Source organism: Oncorhynchus tshawytscha, linkage group LG12, assembly GCF_018296145.1.
Source record: "Oncorhynchus tshawytscha isolate Ot180627B linkage group LG12, Otsh_v2.0, whole genome shotgun sequence".
NCBI classification, from domain to species: Eukaryota; Metazoa; Chordata; class Actinopteri; order Salmoniformes; family Salmonidae; genus Oncorhynchus; species Oncorhynchus tshawytscha.
The window spans coordinates 47,867,900-47,888,482 of NC_056440.1; the positions used below are offsets into that span (position 1 = coordinate 47,867,900).

The following is a 20,583-nucleotide window of genomic DNA, read 5'->3' on the forward strand; positions in this document are numbered from 1 at the left end:
AAGTTCACCAGTCCCTTCTGCAGCAAAGCAATCCCACAACATGATAATGACACTCCCGTGCTTCACGACTGGAATGGTGTTCTTTGTCTTGCAAGCGTCCCCCTTTTTCCTCCAAACATTACGATGGTGATTATGGCCAAACAGTTATATTTTTGTTTCATCAGACCAGAGGACATTTCTCCAAAAAGTATGATCTTGTGTGCAGTTGCAAAGCGTAGTCTGGCTTTTTTATGGTGGTTTTGGAGCAATGGCTTCTTCCTTGCTGAGCTGCCTTTCAGGTTATGTCGATATAGGACTCGTTTTACTGTGGCTATAGATACTTTTGTACCTGTTTCCTCCAGCATCTTCACAAGGTCCTTTGCTGTTGATCTGGGATTGATTTGCACTTTTCGCACCAAAGTACGTTCATCTCTAGGAGACAGAACACATCTCCTTCCTGAGCAGTATGACGTCTGCGTGGTCCAATGGTGTTTATACTTGCGTACTATTGTTTGTACAGATGAATGTGGTACCTTCAGGTGTTTGGAAATTGCTCCCAAGGATGAACCAGACTTGTGGAGGTCTCCAATTTTTTTTCTGAGGTCTTGGCGGATTTCTTTTGATTTTCCCTGATGTCAAGCAAAGAGGCAATGAGTTTGAAGGTAGTTCTTGAAATACATCCACAGGTACACCTCCAATTGATTCAAATTATGTCAATTAGCCTATCAGAAGCTTCTAAAGCCATGACATAATTTTCTGGAATTTTCCAAGCTGTAAAAGCACAGTCAACTTAGTATATGTAAACTTCTGACCCACTGCAATTGTGATACAGTGAATTAATTATAAGTGAAATAATCTGTCTGTAAACAATTATTGGAAACATTGCTTGTGTCCTGCACAAAGTAGATCCTAACCGACTTTCCAAAACTACATTTTGTCAATAAGACATTTGTGGAGTGGTTGAAAAACGAGTTTTAATGACTCCAACCAAAGTGTATGAAAACGTATCACTTCAACTGTAGATGTAGGTAGAGTTATTAAATTGACTATGCATAGATGATAACAACAGAGAGTAGCAGCGGTGTAAAAGAGGAGAGGGGGGGCATAGACGTATGTATGTGTTTAAAAGATCCAAAATGTCCCAGATAATATACAAATCATGTTAAATAGTTATATTTTCCATCAGTGCAGCAAGCTCTATCAAGTACTGTTGAAAGTCTATTGGATCTGTGGGTATATGTCGACACCTAGTGTTCGTAAGGTTGATTTCTCCCTAACCATAATTTTTATCTTCCCCTGGCTGTTCACTGTTTGTTGTGAGTGCTATATTACATAATGTTGCCCATGCGCAAAAGCGCCATGTTGGAGGAAATTGCTGGGAACGAGAAGCGCTGATACAAATCCGTGTTTTGTTATCCAATTTATCTGATGTTTATCTACGTTTATTTTGAAATTCAAATGATTTCCGTATGTTATTTTAAATGATCGAACAAAGAAGCACGGACGATCAGCACAATTCGAGCGCAAATGCAAGAGCAGAAATACCGCGTTTGCAGGGTATGTGGATGAGGCCGAGACGGGAGGCTAGCGTAGTTTGGGAAGCTAGTGCAGCCTGCCTGCCAGCTAGCCAGCGAAATAGCTTAATCGACGGGCTTAAACTGCTTTTGATTAATATCAGGCAAAATAACAGTGGATAGTTAGCTAACGTTAGCTATGTTATCAAGACCATGTGAACATTTGGACTGAGAATAACAGCTAATTTCTGTTGACATCTTCGTTTTGAGAAGCCAAAGCCAGCACGTTAGCTAACTGGTTGTAGCAACAATATCATCTTGTGACCGACTACCAGATAATGTTTTATTATTGTGCATTGGGTTACTTTAGTTACCGTAACTAGCTACTGTTGAAATAGCTGACTAAACTCCACTCCGTGGCGGTTGATCAGAAGCATCCTTCACCGTGGAGTTTAGTCCGCTAATTTAGCTGTAAATGTTAGACGTGATTTGACCCAAGTCGGCCACAATAGTAGTTTTGACCTATGTGACGCTAGACACAATAAGGATTAGTCACTGGAATTTGTGGTTGCCTTCAAAATACGTTCCCTCTATTTGAAGGTGATGCAAGTGGATACAAATAGTGGAATCGTTACACATTTGATCTAGATAATGTTCAACAAGTTTGGAATGTTGCCATATAAATTGAACAAAAGATAATTACATCATTTGACTTAGAAAAACGAATGTTGAAATCACACTGTGGCTATATTAGACATCAGAATTCCCTTACAAAAAAGATTGCACTTAAGAGTATGAGTATACTCCGAGTATGTTGCAAATACTGCATCATAAATATAAAAAAAAATATTCTGCAGTAATTTTGATGTGTAACTGCAGTTATTGCGTCTAAAATAACACTGTCGACTGCTGTTTCTGCACTTTTACTGCAGTTTCAAAACTGCCATCTTTTTTGTAAGGGTTGAATTGGGGGCATACTTATATTTCACTGTACAGTACATTTTAATAACGAAGACATGACATTTCTACCTTTTTAGATTTTGTGGCATAGAGAAAGTTGACATATCAGACAAGAGGAGGTGATATAAATAATAATCTGAGCAAAGGATAATGTTTTGGGATTTTCACCCTCCAAACATCATTTCCTAAAGATCTTAGTGATGAAATGCCTATGTATGTTATGTTGTAAATGTGAACATGAATTAATGCCCCCATTTCTGATTACTCTGATGTGTTTCTTGAGATGTCCTCATTGTGGTTTTACAGACGTGTTTAATACGTTTTATGTACACACCTTTTATTAGAATATTTATGAAATGCACATTGTTATATTTGGTAGCACTTTTTTCCCCCTTGACTCGAACCTCATTCGATGCATTGGAACAGATGTGTGTGGAGCTATGTCTACATAAGGGTGCACATTTTAAACTCACAAAAGCTCTGAGGAAGGCCCTCGAGTCCGATAGTATCACTGCTCTTTAATAAGCTTTACCTATCGAGAGCGGTGTGTGGGGTTCTTCTTTTTCTTATGTGATATTGGTCAAATACACTGAACAAAAATCTAAATGCAACATGCAAGAATTTAAAAGATGTTACTGAGTTACAGTTCATATAAGGAAATCAGTCAATTGAAATAAATTCATTAGGCCCTGGGAATACAGATCTGTTGGTCACAAATACCTTAAAAACATTTTTTTAAAGGTAGGGGTGTGGATACACTTTTAAAAAAAGTCAGTATCTGGTGTGACCACTCATCTTTAATGGCAGCTCGAAGTTGCTGGATATTGGCGGGAACTGGAACACGCTGTTGTACACGTCAGTCCAGACCATCCCAAACATGCTCAATGAGTTATATGTCTGGTGAGTATGCAGGCAATGGAAGAACTGGGACATTTTCAGCTTCTAGGAATTGTGTACAGATCCTTGTGACATGGGGCCGTGCATTATCATGCCGAAACATGAGGTGATGGCGGCGGATGAATGGCATGACAATGGGCCTCAGGATCTCGTCACTATCTCTGTGCATTCAAATTGCAATCGATTAATATGCAATTGTATTTGTTGTCCTTAGCTTATGCCTGCCAATACCATAACCCCACCACCATGGGGCACTCTTATTCACAACGTTGGCATCAGCAAACCGCTCGCCCACATGACTCGATACACGCTGCCTGCCATTTGCTCGGTACAGTTGAAGCCGGGATTAATCTGTCAAGAACACACTTCACCAGGGTGCCAGTGGCCATCTAAAGTGTTTGCCCACTGAAGTAAGTTACGACGCCAAACTGCAGTTAGGTCAAGCCCCTGGTGAGGACACTGAGCACACAGATGAGCTTCCCTGAGATGGTTTCTGACAGTTTGTGCAGAAATTCTTCAGTTGCGCAAACCCACAGTTTCATCAGCTGTCCGGGTGGCTGGTCTCAGACAATCCCGCATGTGAAGAAGCCGGACTTGGGGGTCACGGCGAGGTTACATGTGGTCTGCGGTTGTGAGGCCTATTGGATGTACTGCCAAATTCTCTAAAAGGATGTTGTAGGTGGCATATGGTAGAGAAATTAACATTCAATTCTCTGGCAACAGCTCTGGTGGACATTCCTGAATTCAGCATGCCAATTGCGCGCTCCCTCAATTGGAGAGATCTGTAGCATTGTGTTGTCACAAAACTGCACATTTTAGACTGGCCTTTTATTGTCCCCAGCACTTGATATGCTACACCTGTTAGGTGGCTGGATTATCTTGGCAAAGGAGAAAAGCTCACTAACAGGGATGTAACCAAATTTGTGTTCAAAATTTGAGAGAAATAAGCTTTTTGTGCATATGGAACATTTCTGGGATCTTTTATTTCAGCTCATGTAAAGTGTTGGTTTCATGTTGCGTTTATATTTTTTGTTCAGTGTATGTACAGTGCCATAATAACCCACTCTTGTCTTCTTTTTCCCTTAATCCTAGCCCTTGAAGCGGTGGGTTTTGAGGGCACAGCAAGTGTGACTATCCATTTAATTTTGTTCTGGGATGACTTGGACAACTAGACAACCAGAGTGACAGTGACTGGAGAGGAAACAAACACCCTCTCATATTGAAATCTTTCTTATGCGTTGCTCCACACTATAAACAAGACAAAACAGCAACATTTATAGTTTGGACAAATTTATTTATTACCTATACGGAGTAGTATACTCTAGTGGTCCTCGGGATGTCTATCACCAACATGCCTACGAGTAACGACGCTTGCCTGAGCATTGTACACAGCTTGATGTGTCATAGGCAAGGGGCAGAGAGTGAGACCTTTGCCAAGCGAGCAATAGAAAGTCTAGTGAAAAAGCTGAAGGAGAAGAAGGATGAACTGGACTCCCTTATCACAGCCATCACCACCAATGGAGCTCACCCCAGCAAGTGTGTCACCATCCAGCGGACTCTGGATGGCCGCCTGCAGGTAGGGAGTACACCACTATCTGGGGATCAAGGGTGTATTTACTAGTGCACACCGAAGCAAAACATGTAGTAACAGAAAATGTTTTGCAACCAAAACAATCCTTTGTCATTGTTCAAATTAGTCCCATTTGCTTCTTTGGTTCTTAGTGAACCTAGTGAATACACCCCTGGGATAAGCGGCAAAGGTTAAAATGGCGAGATGAGATGGCATTATGAGTGGGGATCTTGTAAAGGTGAAAAGTATAGGGTATGAGACCTGTTAGCACTTTAGGGTGAAGAAGAAATTGTTTATTTAGTTAAATCAATGGGTTTAATCTTAATGTTCTCAGGTAGCAGGGCGTAAAGGGTTCCCCCACGTGATCTACACTCGGTTGTGGAGATGGCCCGATCTGCATAAAAATGAACTGAAGCATGTCAAATACTGCCAGTTTGCGTTTGACCTGAAGTGTGACAACGTCTGCGTGAACCCCTACCACTATGACCGGGTGGTGTCTCCGGGTATTGGTGAGTGCACTGATGCCTCTGGGGTTAGCTTATTTTTTTACTGTTTAACTCTTTTGAGTGATCTTTTTCATTTTATTTCACAGACCTATCAAGCTTGACTCTTACCAGCACAGGTAAGTTACCTCCGTTTTGATAGTTGTATACTTTTTTAACGGAATTATCTTCTGTTAATGTATGTTTTGTTTGTTGTTGACTTGTATCATGACTGCTGCTCTCTATGTGTTCTCAGCTACCAGCCTGGGACTGATGGTTAAAGATGAGTACGACTTTGACGGCCAGCCCCAGCTGCCCCCCATGGACGGGGGTCACTCCATCCAAACCATCCAGCATCCTCCCTCCAGCCGAGTTGGGCCCCCCTCGGAGCCCTTCAGCACCGCTGGCCTGCTGCCCCTCGCTGATGCCCGCACCACCTCCGCCTTCCCCAGCATATCTGTTGGATCTGGAAGTGAGGGCCTACTCCACCACCCTATCCACTTTATCTCCCCTAATTTATGGCTCTTTGTATCCTCATCACCTAAATCATTAGAGGTCATAGGCAAGGTTTAGGTGGTATATTTGGCTACAGCTTATCTACTTGTGGCTTGTTGACAGAAGAGGACAACACCCCTAAATTAGTCATCTCACGGTAATGTCAAACTCATTCTGCAATGTAATGGCTTAGGAAAAGGAACCTATTATGTTGCCCACCTGTGGTCACTTTCTCTTTTCCCGCTCATTGGCTATTATTTACACCCCGACTTTCCCAGACCCTCTTTGAAATGTATCGCAGCTCATTTACTAGCTGTATGGACAGTGTCGAAGTGTGGCTCTCCCTACAATTCTCATCTGGAAGACTCCACCTGTGCCCTTACAGATGCCACCTCCACCTGGACGAGAAACAGCAGCTTCATGCCCAACATGCCTCAACATCAGAATGGGCACCTGCAACACCACCCACCCATGCCTCATCCAGGGCACTACTGTGAGTCCATGCCACCATCAAGATTACTCTCTGTAGTAGTAGAACATGCATTTCACTTTTAGAACATATAATGCCCGCAACTCAGAACTGGGTTGAAGGAGTTACATTCCAAGATTTAACATTGCTGCTTTCATGTCACCTTCGTAGGGCCTGTGCACAACGAGCATGGCTTCCAGCCCCCCATATCCAACCATCCAGGTAAGTGAAGCACAATACCTATATTCACCCGACAAGATGTTCAGAGTGCCATAAGTGGGTCTGGAGAGGACTGAGTTTGGGGTGTTGTTGCTGCGGTCTGTTGCAGCGCCCGATTACTGGTGCTCCACTGCTTACTTTGAGATGGACGTGCAGGTGGGCGAGACCTTCAAGGTGCCCTCCACTTGCCCTGTCGTGACCGTGGACGGCTACGTGGACCCTTCGGGTGGAGACCGCTTCTGTCTGGGCCAGCTGAGCAACGTGCACCGGACAGAGGCCATTGAAAGAGCCAGGTACTGCGTCCCAGCCTCCTACCCCCCCTTACCGTTTAACTATGATGAGCTTCTAGCTCTGAATGGAGGTGAATTCATGACATTGCCAGAAGAGTATTTGGTCACCCCACTGATAATAACTGCAGTTTTTTTTTTTACTTCAAGGCTCCACATCGGGAAGGGGATCCAGCTGGAGTGCAAAGGTGAAGGGGACGTGTGGGTTCGTTGCCATAGCGACCACGCAGTGTTTGTGCAGAGCTACTACCTGGACAGGGAAGCCGGCCGTGCCCCCGGCGACGCCGTGCACAAGATCTACCCCAGCGCCTACATCAAGGGAGGTCCCAACTCCTCTGTTTGCTTAGCTTTACCAATGTGTTCATTGTGTTGTTATCCACCCCCTGGTGTCCAAGCTGTGAATTGCATGTAGCTGGTAGTAAATGTACACTACATGACCAAAAGTATGTGGACACCTGCTCGATTATCTCATTCCAAAATCATTGGTATTAATATGGAGTTGGTCCCCCTTTGCTGCTATAACAGCCTCCACTTTTCTGGGAAGGCTTTCCACTAATGTTGGAACATTGCTGCGCTTCCTTCAATTCAGTCACAAGAGCATTAGTGAGGTCAGGCACTGATGTTGGGTGATTATGCCTGGCTTGCAGTCGGCGTTCCAATTCATCCCAAAGGTGTTAGATGGGGTTGAGGTCAGGGCTCTGCAGGCCAGTCAAGTTCTTCTACACCGATCTCAACAAACCATTTCTGTATGGACCTCGCTTTGTGCAAGGGGGCATTGTCATGCTGAAACAGGAAAGGCCTTCCCCAAACTGTTGCCACAAAGTTGAAGCACAGAATATTCTAGAATGTTATTGTATGCTGTAGCGTTAAGATTTCCCTTCACTGGAGCTAAGAGGCCTAGGTCGAATCATGAAAACCAGCCCCATACCATTATTCATCCTCCACCAAACTTTACAGTTGGCACTATGCATTGGGGCAGGTAGCGTTCTCCTGGCATCCACCAAACCCATATTCATCCGTCGGACTCCCAGATGGTGAAGCATAATTCACTCCAGAGAAAGCGTTTTCACTGCTTCTGAGTCCAATGGCAGCGAGCTTTACACCACTGCATTGCGCATGGTGATCCTAGGCTTGTGTGCGACTTCTCAGCCATGGAAACCCATTTCATGAAGCTCCCGACTAACAGTTATTGTGCTGATATTGCTTCCAGAGGCAGTTTGAAACTCGGGCCGTGAGTGTTGCAACCGAGGACAGACGATTTTTACACGCTATGCGCTTCAGCACTCAGCGGCCACATTCATTGAGCTTGTGTGGCCTACCACTTCTACGGCTGAGCGGTTTTGGTTCCGAGATGTTTCCACTTCACAATAACAGTACTCCCAGTTAATGGGGCAGATCTACCATGGCAGAAATTTGACGAACTGACTTGTTGGAAAGGTGGCAATGTTTGTCTATGGAGATTGTATGGCTGTGTTCTCGATTTTATACACCTGTCAGCAACGGGTGTGGCTGAAGTAGTCTAATTCACTAATTTGAAGGGGTGTCCACATACACTATATATATGTTGGTTTTTGTTTGTTCCCCTTCCCAGGTGTTTGACCTGCATCAGTGCCACAGGCAAATGCAGCAGCAGGCAGCGACGGCGCAGGCGGCAGCCGCAGCTCAGGCTGCCTCTATTGCTGGGAACATCTCTGGGCCGGGCTCCGTGGGAGGCATCGCTCCCGCCATCAGTAAGCAGCACAACACTTCCCTCCTTTGAGCAACACGCACATACTCCCACAGACAGAACACTTGGCTGCTATTGAATCGCACACAACTTCAAACCTGTTACATCACTCACACCACTTTTCTAATAGATATATACAATGCTCACATAGCCCATTCTAAAGTAATTTACGAATTATCACATCAAAATGCAGCATCGGTCAGTCATTGACGATCCGTAGGAATCCATACCAGTTCTGTAGTTCAGATACCTCATCAGTGTGGATGTATACTGATGAGACTGAGGGAGGAGGGGATGTATATCAATGTAATGGAACCCAACTCGGGCTCACTCTCTCCTCACCCAGGCCTTTCGGCAGCAGCCGGCATCGGTGTGGACGACCTGAGGAGACTGTGCATCCTGCGCATGAGCTTTGTCAAGGGCTGGGGTCCCGATTACCCCCGGACGAGTATCAAGGAGACCCCCTGCTGGATTGAGATCCACCTACACCGCGCCCTCCAGCTACTGGACGAGGTGCTGCACACCATGCCCATCGCTGACCCCCAACCCTTGGACTGAACCACCAGACTGACCCCTCCCCTGTGACACTTCAGTAATGAGAGAACTTGGAATAAGGCGGGGTAGGGGACAGGAGAGACGCCCTGTTTAGCTATACAAGTAAACAAATACTTGTTTCTCTCTATAGGTCGTTCCTCTTCTTTTGCCTTCATATTGTCAAGTACGTCCAGGTCAGGACAGAGGCTCTGATGAAGAAAGGGGGCTACTCTTCTCAATCGCCCTGGTGCCCTTCACCAGTGATCCCATCTGGGTAACCTATGCAGTGTTTTCCACAAGCACATGGAGTATTCAGCCAAATAGAAAAAGTAGCCAGCCAGGCTCCCCTGGATTTTTTTTTGCAGAACAAGCTCTATTTTGGTGGTCTCTGATACATTCTAATGCTTTGATTTCATACAAAATACACAGCAAAATGATTGCATACTTTGAGGTTACCTCCCAGATTGGAAAAGTGTTTATAATTTAAATGACTGAATTTAAGTATTGTTAGTTGTTTAGGATATCGATCATATGATCAGGACTATTTTCTAAGTAAGAACATAAAACCTCTCAACATTTAACCTGCCTTCTCTTGAGCTTAAAGTATTTTACTGCAAGATATGAATTGCCACAATTGTTTGTTCTTCAGATTATATTTTATTAAAACAGAAAAATGAAGTAAATAGCCCATTTTTTTTATAAATTAAAGGTTAAATGCCAAATTAAACAAATGTGTTGAGCACTTGTCAAATTACAAAATAGGTCTCTAAAATGAACAACACGCTCAATTAAGTTCTGGGTCCATAGGTGTTAAGAGAAGAGAGAGACAAGATAAGTTACTGAAAGAATTTCAACAAGTGTTCAACTATCTTTGTGAATTGCAGTATGTAATTTATAGTAAAACTCATAGTTAACCCAATGTCAGTTTGTGACAAGATAAGCTAGTATAGTTTAGATAATCATTGTACCATCTAAACCGCTGTGAAATCTAATTTCCATGACCATAAATATTATTTCAGCTGTCCGAAAACTAATCTTAATGGGAACCATCTTCCACTTCTGAGACCTTTTTAAATGTATTTTTTTTATAACCCCCCCCCCCTCGGAGAAGACATCTTTTTTTGTTTTTACAGGTTTTCTTCATTTATACAGTGCTTTCATAAAGTATTCAGACCCCTTGACTTTTCCCACATTTTGTTACATTACAGCCTTATTCTAAAATGGATAAAATAAAAAAAATCTGCAATCTGCACACAATACCCCATAATGACAAAGCAAAAACAGGTTTAGACATTATACCAATTGTTTCAAAAAACCAAAATGCATTCACATAAGTATTCAGACCCTTTGCTATGAGACTAGAAATTGAGCTCATATGCATCTTATTTCCATTGATCATCCTTGAAGTTTGAAAGGCACACACCTGTCTATATAAGGTCCCACAGTTGACAGTGCATGTCAGTGCAAAAACCAAGCCATGAGGTCAAAGGAATTGTAGAGCTCAGAGAGGATTGTGTAGGGCGGCAAGCTGAGATCTACTGCTCAGATTTTCTTTTCACATTAACCTCACACAAACAGTTTTGTAGGAATGAGGTTTGGGCAGTAAGCCTAATATATTATCACAGCATACTAGCTATATGATTGGCCTGCCAATATTGTTAATCAGACCATATTATATTTCAAAACTCGAGCTTTGTGAACAAAATAGATCAGTTGGTTTAGCACTTGTGAGGCACTGTGGAGCATGAATTGAAATAATTGGCTTTTTTATTTTACTGGACTGATGGAACCTGCATCTGATGGTCGAGGTCAAATCACCACGTCAGTGATCTTCAGGTCGAAAAGTCGGAGCTCTAGAAAGATGCCCAAGTTTCCGACTTGGAATTCGGAGTTGGATGACCGTACTGAACGATTTTTCCCAACTGCCTCTCGCTCCCTCCCTTTCCTCCGGTGAGACTGACCAGAGAGGGGACACAGTCTTCCACCTGATTGGCGAAACTCGAGTCGCATCGCATCTGCCTCATTCACGGAGTACGGAGAAGTGCATTTTGTAAGTGTTGAATAAAAACAGTGACAGTGATGAATATAAACTTAAACATGAACTCACTCATAAAAACAGCAGCTCTTTGCTGTATTCGTTGACAGTCTCTCTGTGTTCATGGTTTTAAAAGTGATTAAATCTTACGTAGGCTAGTAGCCTATTAAACTTGGCTGTGGCCAGGGTCATGGAAGCTCTGTAGCCACCGTGATTTGAGCTATCTGAATGGGCAGTGCAGTAGGTGCACTCGATTTAGTCACAGATTCGTCAGTCTGCAGAGTAGGCAGTGTTTGTCTCATGGGAACACTTTGCTTACCTGGTGCGCAGGACTTTTGAATCAAGTGCACCTATCTGTGAGCTGCTCTGACAGCTGGTGCTTAAAGTTAGAGAGGGAGACATGAGTCACCAGCTTCAGTGATTTTTGCAATTCGTTCCAATCATTGGCAGCAGAGAACTGGAAGGAAAGGCGGCCAAAAGAGGAATTGGCTTTGGGGGTGACCAGTGAAATATACCTGCTGGAGTGGGTGCTACGGGTGGGTGCTGCTATAGTGACCAGTGAGCTGAGATAAGGCGGGGCTTTATAGATGACATGGAGCCAGTGGGTTTGGCGATGAATATGAAGCGAGGGCCAGCCAACGACAGCAAACAGGTCGCAGTGGTGGGTAGTATATGGGGCTTTGGTGATCATGAAGGAAGGGGTTTTAACATCTTACGGATCCGCCCCTTTTTTCAATATTCGCCTGAAATGACATTCCAAAATCTAACTGCCTGTAGCTCAGACCTTGAAGCAAGGATATGCATATTCTTAGTACCATTTGAAAGGAAAAACTTTAATGTTTGTGGAAATGTGAAAGGAATATAGGAGAATATAATACAATAGATCTGGGAAAAGATACAAAGAAAAAAACAACCGGTCTTTTGTATTATTTTTTGTACCATCATCTTTGAAATGCTGCTTTGGCAGCAGCTAATGGGGATCCATAATAAATACAAATAGACTGTTCACTCTGCTACCGCACGGCAAGCGGTACCGGAGCGCCAAGTCTAGGGCCAAAAGGCTTCTCAACAGCTTCTACCCCCAAGCCATAAGACTCCTGAACAGGTAATAAAATGGCTACCCGGACTATTTGCATTGTGTCCCGTCACCCCCCTCCCCCCAACAACCCCTCTTTTATGCTGCTGCTACTTTCTGTTTACCATCTATGCGTAATCACTTTAACTATACCTACATGTACATATTACCTTAATTAGCCCAACTAACCGGTGCCCCCCCCCCGCACATTAACTCTGTACCGGTACCACCTTGTTGGTTAGGGCTTGTAAGTAAGAATTTCACTGTAAGGCATACACCTGTTGATTTCGGCGCTCGTGACAAATAAACTTTGATTTGATTTGAACCACCTATGAAGAAATTGCCTGTAATATCCAAGGGTTACCGTTAGACTGAAAAGTGGTCCTCTGTAGCTCAGTTGGTAGAACATTGCACTTGCAATGCCAGAATATTGGGTTTGATTTCCAGGACCACCCATATGTAAAATTTATGCATGCATTACTACTGTAAGTTGCTTTGGAAAAAAGGTGTCTGCTACATGGCACTTATTATTATTATTATTATATGAAGTTAAGACATTTGAGAGCATCTCAACATGTCTATCTGCCAAGTTTCCATGCCAAATATTCTTTGTCATCAAACTGATTTATTTGATTATTAGTTGAAAGGTTGCCCAATAGCCCAAATGTTTTTCAAAATGTTTTGTTAAGTAATGGGCCATAGAGCCAAGATGTGCCACACCTATTGAAACTGAGGGCGCTCGTTCCCCTCAATTTGATCAATATTTATTATAAACTATACAATACAAATACAGAATTGATACCATTAGTGACCTCTTAAAACAATTGGTGCATAATGCCACTGCCTAGAGCCATATAAGCACTCTCATGTAGATGGGAAAGAGTAGAACGTCTTGAAATGCCTGCAGTATCTATGGTGTTGTTATTAATTATACCCAGCAGGCAAAACTGGTTGCAACAACATCATTATGACGTCTTTTATGAAATCATGGTCAAGTTGAATACTAGTTGTATTAGAACGTTTTTGTATGGCTGTTTAGCAACCAGAAACATGTATCTTTATCTTGTTGTAACCTGGTTATCTGACCAAATGAAAATATGATGGAATCCCCACAATGTCTTGATCTCATCATGAGAAAGACATCTTTACCCGCTTGTAACAGTGATCAGTTGGTTGTAAAGTGTGCCCACTGGGTATTTTGCTTCAGGTGGGATGTACAAGTGACAACAGGAAGAACTGACAAATCCACTGACTCCCAAACAGATGTGGTTCGAAAGAAAATATTTTCAATTTATTGGATTCAGAAAAAAACACTGTGCACTTAGTTACATCAGAATGTGCATACTTCAGTGGTTCTTCCTGTGTAATCTCCTCTCCAACTTCAGTATATCCCGCTCTCTCTGTTTCTTTTCCACTCTGGCCAGAGTTTGTTGCACATTCTTGCAAGGCACCTCTGTTTTAGATCTATGCAAAAGGGAGAGAGAAACAAAAGACAGCAACATCTTCATACCATGTATAGCTAACTAATAACTCATTTTGAAAGAAGAAAAAAAGAAAATCAACTCAGAATAGTTTGCTCTAAAATGTGAACACTTGTACTGTAAATCAGTTCTGGCACCTTTTTTATTCCTCTTCAAGCATTACTGAATGTGTCAGAATTAGAGGCTTAGAAATAAATTCCATTTCAGTATTGGGTCAGTATTTCAGTCACAATGATGTTCGGGCCTTTCTTTTATTGAAATGGTATAAAATGTTATTCAGAAAATACACTGCTCAAAAAAATAAAGGGAACACTAAAATAACACATCCTAGATCTGAATGAATGAAATATTCTTATTAAATACTTTTTTCATTACATAGTTGAATGTGCTGACAACAAAATCACACAAAAATTATCAATGGAAATCAAATTGATCAACCCATGGAGGTCTGGATTTGGAGTCACACTCAAAATTAAAGTGGAAAACCACACTACAGGCTGATCCAACTTTGAAGTAATGTCCTTAAAACAAGTCAAAATGAGGCTCAGTAGTGTGTGTGGCCTCCATGTGCCTGTATGACCTCCCTACAACGCCTGGGCATGCTCCTGACTCCGTCTCATGCTACCACTAGAGTGAAAGCACCGCCAGCATTCAAATGTGACCAAAACATCAGCCAGGAAGCATAGGAACTGAGAAGTGGTCTTTGGTCACCACCTGCAGAACCACTCCTTTATTGGGGGTGTCTTGCTAATTGCCTATAATTTCCACCTGTTGTCTATTCCATTTGCACAACAGCATGTGCAATTTATTGTCAATCAGTGTTGCTTCCTAAGTAGACAGTTTGATTTCACAGAAGTGTGATTGACTTGGAGTTACATTGTGTTGTTTAAGTGTTCACTTTATTTTTTTGAGCAGTGTATATTGATCATGAAGGACGGGGTTTTAATCCTCTTAAGGATCCGCCCCTTTTTTTACATTTTTGCCTAAAATGACATTCCCAAATCTAACTGCCTGTAGCTCAGCAAGGATATATGCATATTGTTAGTACCATTTGAAAGGAAACACTTTGAAGTTTGTGGAAATGTGAAAGGAATGTAGGAGAATATAACACAAGACATCTGGAAAAGGATAATACAATAAAAAAAAAAAAATGTTGTACCCTCATCTTTGAAATGCAAGAGAAAGGCCATAATGTATTATTCCAACCCAGGTGCAATTTAGATTTTGGTGACAAATGGCAGCAGTGTATTTAACAACATTTTAGACTGATCCAATGAAACATTGTATTTATGTTCAAGATGTTGTACCAAGACTGCCCAAATGTGCCTAATTTGTTTATTAATAACTTTTCATGTTCAAAATTGTGCACTCTCAAACAATCGCGTGGTATTATTTCACTGTAATAGCTACTGTAAATTGGACAGTGCAGTTAGATTAACAAGAATTTAAGCTTTCTGCCAATATCAGATATGTCTATGTCCTGGGAAATTTTCTTGTCACTTACAAACTCATGCTAATCTCATTAGCATACGTTAGCTCAACTGTCCCGTGGAAGGGACACCGATCCCATAACAGTGCTGTTTGAGTTCCTAGGTTCCCATGTGGTAACACGCATCTTAATTAGCACTGTTTGTAAGGGCAGGTTACACCACATCTGCCACACTGATCCTCAACACTGGGGCCCCTCAGGGGTACGTGCTTAGTCCTCTTCTGTACTCCCTGTTCACCCATGACTGCATGGCCAAGCATGACTCCAATATTAAGTTTGCTGTTGACACAACAGTGGTAGGCCTGATCACTGACAATGATGAGACAGCCTATAGCAGGCCTGGGCAAATATTTTCCATGGAGAGCCACATTAGAATATATTTTTGCCTTCGTGGGCCAGAATAATATTACAGGATTATACCACATGTGTATGATTGTGTTGACAGATATATCTACTGTAAATCACATATAGATATGCTACTTATTTTACTTTTTTAACATGCACAGAAAGAAACCACATCCATCTTCTCTATTTGGTAGGTATTTTCATTATTAAACATGCAATGTATTACACATAGAGAAAAGTACACTGAATTCAGCACCACGGACAGAACTCTTGTTAATGGGTATGCACAAAAACACAAGAAAGAGAGAGCTCAACATTCCAATTAAACTACACAATCAGTGTGAGGAGTGAAGTCTCTGATGGGCATTGACTAGAGCAGTGAAGTCAGGTATATTATCTGACATCACTATGCGCAGAATTGCTGAGAGGTGAGAGTCAGTAAGAGATGATCTGTGCCTTGACTTGTTATATTTCTTTACTGAAAATGTTTGTTCACATACCTAGGTTGACCCAAACAGTACAAACATCTTATGAGCATGACTCCTAATCTTTGGAAAGTTTTGTTCATCGAGAGATGCATAGAACCTTGTCAGTGACTTTGTTTTGAATAGTTCTCCAATCACTGCGTCAGACTGAAGAACGATAAGCTCAAGTTGCAGGTCAGTGGGAGCATTATCCACATTGAAGGTGAAAGGAGAGGAAACCAACAGTATGTCATTTTCCAACACTTTGAAATCCTCAAAACGATGAGAAAACTCACCGTTCAAAGCACGCAGCAGCGATGTATACTTCTCCCGCTGGTCATCTGATAGGGAACAGACTAGTAGCGTCGGAAGGTGGGTGAGATTGTTGGCTTCTACTTGACGGGTCAGGAGGAGTCATTTTCAATTGAAGGCTTTGACATGGCTGTACATTTGATGTGCAAAAAGGCCCTTCCCTTGTAGTTTGGAATTTAGGGCCATGATGTCCACGGTGAAGCCAAAATCAGCCAACCATTCTTTATCTTGCAGTTGAGGGAATTCCACATATTTTCCTTTCATTTGCAAAATCTCAGCAATTTCCAACTTCAAGTCTCACTCCATTTTAAGCACCTTCCCCAAACTCAGCCATCTCACGTTTGTGTGGTAGGGGAGATCTGCATGACCTGACTCTGTCTCTTCCAACAGTGAGACAAACTGCCTGTAAGTTTAAAGATTTTGCTCTTATGAAGTGTACCACTTTATTGATTGTATCCACAACATGGCTTATTTTCAGAACATATTTACAGAGCACCTCCTGATGAATAATGCAATGCAGGAAAATTATTTTCTGATCTGAGTTCAGCTCAACTACCTTTTCAAAAGGACAATGTTCTCTCCTGACAAGTTTGGGCACTTATCAGTGTTCACACTGGATAACAGGCCCACATTAACATCGAAGGGGCTGTAGTGGAGCGGGTCGAGAGTTTCAAGTTCCTTGGTGTCCACATCACCAACAAACTATCATGGTCCAAACACACCAAGACAGTCGTGAAAAGTGCACGACAACACCTTTTCCCCCTTAGGAGACTGAAAAGATTTGGCATGGGTCTCCAGATCCTCAAAAAGTTATACGGCTGCACCATCAAGAACATCTTGACCTGTTGCATCACCTTCTGATATGGTAACTGCTCGGCATCTGACAGTAAGGGTAGTGCGCACAGCCCAGTACATCACTGGGTCCAAGCTTACTGCTGTGATGGAAATTTTATGCATGTGCTTTTTCTTATAACTCATTTCTGTCTTCCATTCATGTGATGTTCTATAAACCAATTTCTGTGTTCACGGAAGTGACTGATTGAACGAATCCTCACTTATCATTAGCTGCAATTTGGCAGTACGCCCAAACCTTGTTTTGAACGAAAGATCTGTTTCAAGGTCTATAGAGAGAAGAAGCCTCGTGAGGTATTGGTCTGTCACATGTTATGAACCAGTATTGGTCGGTGACATGAATGAGAAAAAAAACCGGTAAGGATTAATGAATTATGCTAAATCATGCAAATATAAATGATCTGTGTATAGCTGTATTTAAGCAAGCAGAGCTTCTGACAGACAGAAGTTCACATATGGTGAATTAAGTTTGTTGGAACCTCTCCAATGAGCTGACAAATAAACAATGATTCATTTAAGATAGTCTTTGAGTGTCCCTGTGTAAGAATTTCCACAACACTGCCATCCGGGAATTATATACTAGATGGTGTCAGGGGAAGGCTCCAAAAATGGTCAAAGACTCCAGTTATAGACTGTTCTCTCTGCTACCGCACAGCAAGCGGTCCCGTAGCACCAAGTCTAGGTCCAAAAGGCCCCTTAACAGCTTCTACCCCCAAGCTATAAGACTGATGAGAATTAACCAAATGGACTATTTACATTGACCCCCCTTCTTTTTTTTTTTTTTTTTTTTTTCTTCTTTTTTTTACATTGCTGCTACTCGCTGTTCATTATCTATGCATAGTCTCTTTTGAAACATAGGCGTCTATGATTGGTTCAGATTTGATCTGGTACATTAATTATTAAAAAGTGTGACAACCAACCCCAGTCTCCCCTATGCATCTACAAATGGTATTAAAATATGTGTCTTATCCTTCTACTGTGTCCACATTATGGCTAGATCTCCCACATGACACCTTGACTTTAAAAAATCTATTTTGGTTACTGAACTACAGTAATTGAAGTGGAATAACACTCGGTTACAGAGTTACGGCAAAATAATTTGTTCATGTGTCCCTGATTTGTACTACATAGAAATGCATAATTATGGATACATATGTAATTATTTTCATGATGATGTATACTAAATTAGGTACACACAAAACTATGAAATAACATATATGGAAATGTAGTTACCAAAAAAAGTGTTTAAACAATTCAAAATATATTTTATATTTTCACACTCATAAGCTATTTTATATAATTAGCTTGTAAATAATTGTCTAGTTGTAAGTTTATTTTCCTGTAATAATGAATGCTATTTTTTCCCCCTTTATTTAACTAGGCAAGTCAGTTAAGAACAAATTCTTATTTTCAATGACGGCCTAGGAACAGTGGGTTAACTGCCTGTTCAGGGGCAGAACGACAGATTTGTACCTTATCAGCTTGGGGATTTGAACTTGCAACCTTTTGGTTACTAGTCCAACGCTCTAACCACTAGGCTACCCTGCCACCCCAGGGTAGCCTATTGACTTATTGATGTGCAATATGGCAGGATGTTTACGTGAACACAGTTTCCAGATAAGTCTTTGTGTGCATCCTTTGCTCATGTGTCCAAAGCAGACTCCTTTGGTCTTCAAAAAGGCCAACTTCTCTTGGTGTGGCATCTCGTTCAGTTCTGTGCATATGCCTAGACTGTGATCTCTTTGACAGAACGGACACTGCCTGAGTGGCACACAAGACGGATTGCCAACGCAGCTCTTCACTGTTTTCACAGCTGGTGTGACGCTGGTGGTAAAACCAAAACCACTTTTCCTCTCTTTCAGAACACTTGGCCATTGCTGAGGTGGGGGTTTTCCTCAGGTTTCCAAACACAGGATGTGATGCTATCCTGGCTTGGTTATCAACAAAGATAACCAGATCAGCAAAACTGTCTCTTCTTCCATTTCTCTCTTCTAGGTCATAAGCCTACCCTCTCCATTTTTCTTTTAACTTATATACAGCAACTGTGACACCATGGCTCTCAAATTTTATGGGCTGTCCATTTTCCTTCATATATATTGAACATTATCCATAGTGTTACAGCATCCATTGAGAAAAACTGCAAAAGCTTGTAGGGATTTGGAATCTTCAACCCTGATTGGCGACCAGCTTAGAGCCTTCTCAATGTAAGCTGTGGCGATTCTATACGCATCTCTAAAGTGTTTTTTCAGAAGCCTTTTGGCGTCTGCATAACCTGGGTCAGCCTCCATATGTTGCTTCGCAACTGCTGACTAGATCTCTGGGTTGCCCCATGGTGAATTGCTCCAAAAAGTACAGCCTGTCTTTACTGTTCTTGGTACTGTCTTCAATAGCATGTTCAAAGGCACGTACAAAGAACCTGTCGTCTAGTGGGTCACCCTCAAACACTGGAATGTGGTAATGATCACAACCTTTGCTGCTTTACCAGCATTTCAGTGATAGCATTTTGGTGTAGTGTAATGTTGATCTGGGTTGATAGGCCTTCCTCCCCTAGTTGGAAGTTGCAGCTGTCTATCTTTTGGTCTTACAGCAGGATCTGCCTGTGTGTTGGTTGACCTACGATGAACAGTGGAGGTAGCACTTTGTTGCAACATACTACTTTGACCCGGGCCCTGTGAAGTATGCACAGATGTGGTGAACAATGGGAACCCCACGTCAGCCATGGTGTATGATTGTTTGCTATGGAGACCTGTGACAACCTGAGTGGTGGGCACCTCTTTTCATAGAGCAACCTTCCCTGAGGTGTCCTCAGGCATTCCCATTGCATTTTGGGTAATCGTTCATTCCGTTCATTTGTTTCCCATTCCTTGGGTAGCTTCATACTCATGGAATACATCCAACTTAGTACTGTTAGACAATATTTCAGCTTCAAACCTTAATTATTCCTTTTGTGCTTTGGGTTGAGCCTCCTGTTCCTCCAATGCTTGTTTCCTTTTCAGTGCTTCAACTTGAACAAGTAAGGCTGCCTTTTCAGCTTTCAAATTGAGCCTGATAGAAGATGTGGTGGATTGTCCTGAGCGCCTGTTGTGTTGTGATCCATTTCCATGTTTTGATGAGATATTTGAGATGCTGGACCTCCTCATCAGCTTTGTTAGCCGCTGAGCATTGATGTGCTACTGTGGCTGCAAAATTATCCAGTGTTGCTGCGTTTCAGCCATACCATTGATCCTTTTCTGCCTATGTCGGCAAGTAACAAAGCCTTTATGAACCATTGAGCAACCAATTTCAGAAATCAGTTTACATCTTTGTGTCAACTAATTCAACATTTCCATTATCCCCCATAAACTGTGTGATATAATTTCTCGTTTTAGTAAGTGCACCGAACTTAGCACTTCTAGATA

At 42.1% G+C, this 20,583-nt stretch overlaps 2 protein-coding genes across 2 annotated transcripts in view; one reads left to right on the plus strand and one right to left on the minus strand.

Annotated features, from left to right (window-relative positions):
• The first annotated feature begins 1,314 nt into the window (after positions 1 to 1,314).
• Positions 1,315 to 9,810, plus strand: LOC112263427 (mothers against decapentaplegic homolog 4). Its single transcript, XM_024439620.2, has 11 exons — positions 1,315 to 1,536; positions 4,443 to 4,926; positions 5,255 to 5,429; positions 5,513 to 5,542; positions 5,659 to 5,874; positions 6,283 to 6,390; positions 6,538 to 6,588; positions 6,695 to 6,878; positions 7,023 to 7,191; positions 8,464 to 8,602; positions 8,945 to 9,810. Exons 2-11 carry the CDS (start codon positions 4,687 to 4,689, stop codon positions 9,154 to 9,156), a joined length of 1,524 nt encoding a protein of 507 aa, XP_024295388.1. The 5' UTR covers positions 1,315 to 1,536; positions 4,443 to 4,686; the 3' UTR covers positions 9,157 to 9,810.
• Positions 9,811 to 13,506: 3,696 nt separating this feature from the next.
• Positions 13,507 to 20,583, minus strand: part of LOC112263428 (HERV-H LTR-associating protein 1) — a 68,024-nt gene continuing 60,947 nt past the window's right edge. Inside the window, exon 14 of the mRNA XM_024439621.1 lies at positions 13,507 to 13,706. Within this exon, the coding sequence (XP_024295389.1) occupies positions 13,624 to 13,706 (83 nt within the window). The 3' untranslated portion in view covers positions 13,507 to 13,623. The remainder of the gene's footprint in view (positions 13,707 to 20,583) is intronic.

What these genes read in the sequence shown, in the direction of transcription:
- LOC112263427 (XM_024439620.2), top strand. Translation starts at nt 4,687, where the DNA reads ATGTCTATCACCAACATGCCTACGAGTAACGACGCTTGCCTGAGCATT. An exon ending in GCCTCATCCAGGGCACTACT is followed by an intron (nt 6,391 to 6,537) that starts GTGAGTCCATGC and finishes TCACCTTCGTAG; the next exon opens with GGCCTGTGCACAACGAGCAT. An exon ending in ACCCCAGCGCCTACATCAAG is followed by an intron (nt 7,192 to 8,463) that starts GGAGGTCCCAAC and finishes TCCCCTTCCCAG; the next exon opens with GTGTTTGACCTGCATCAGTG.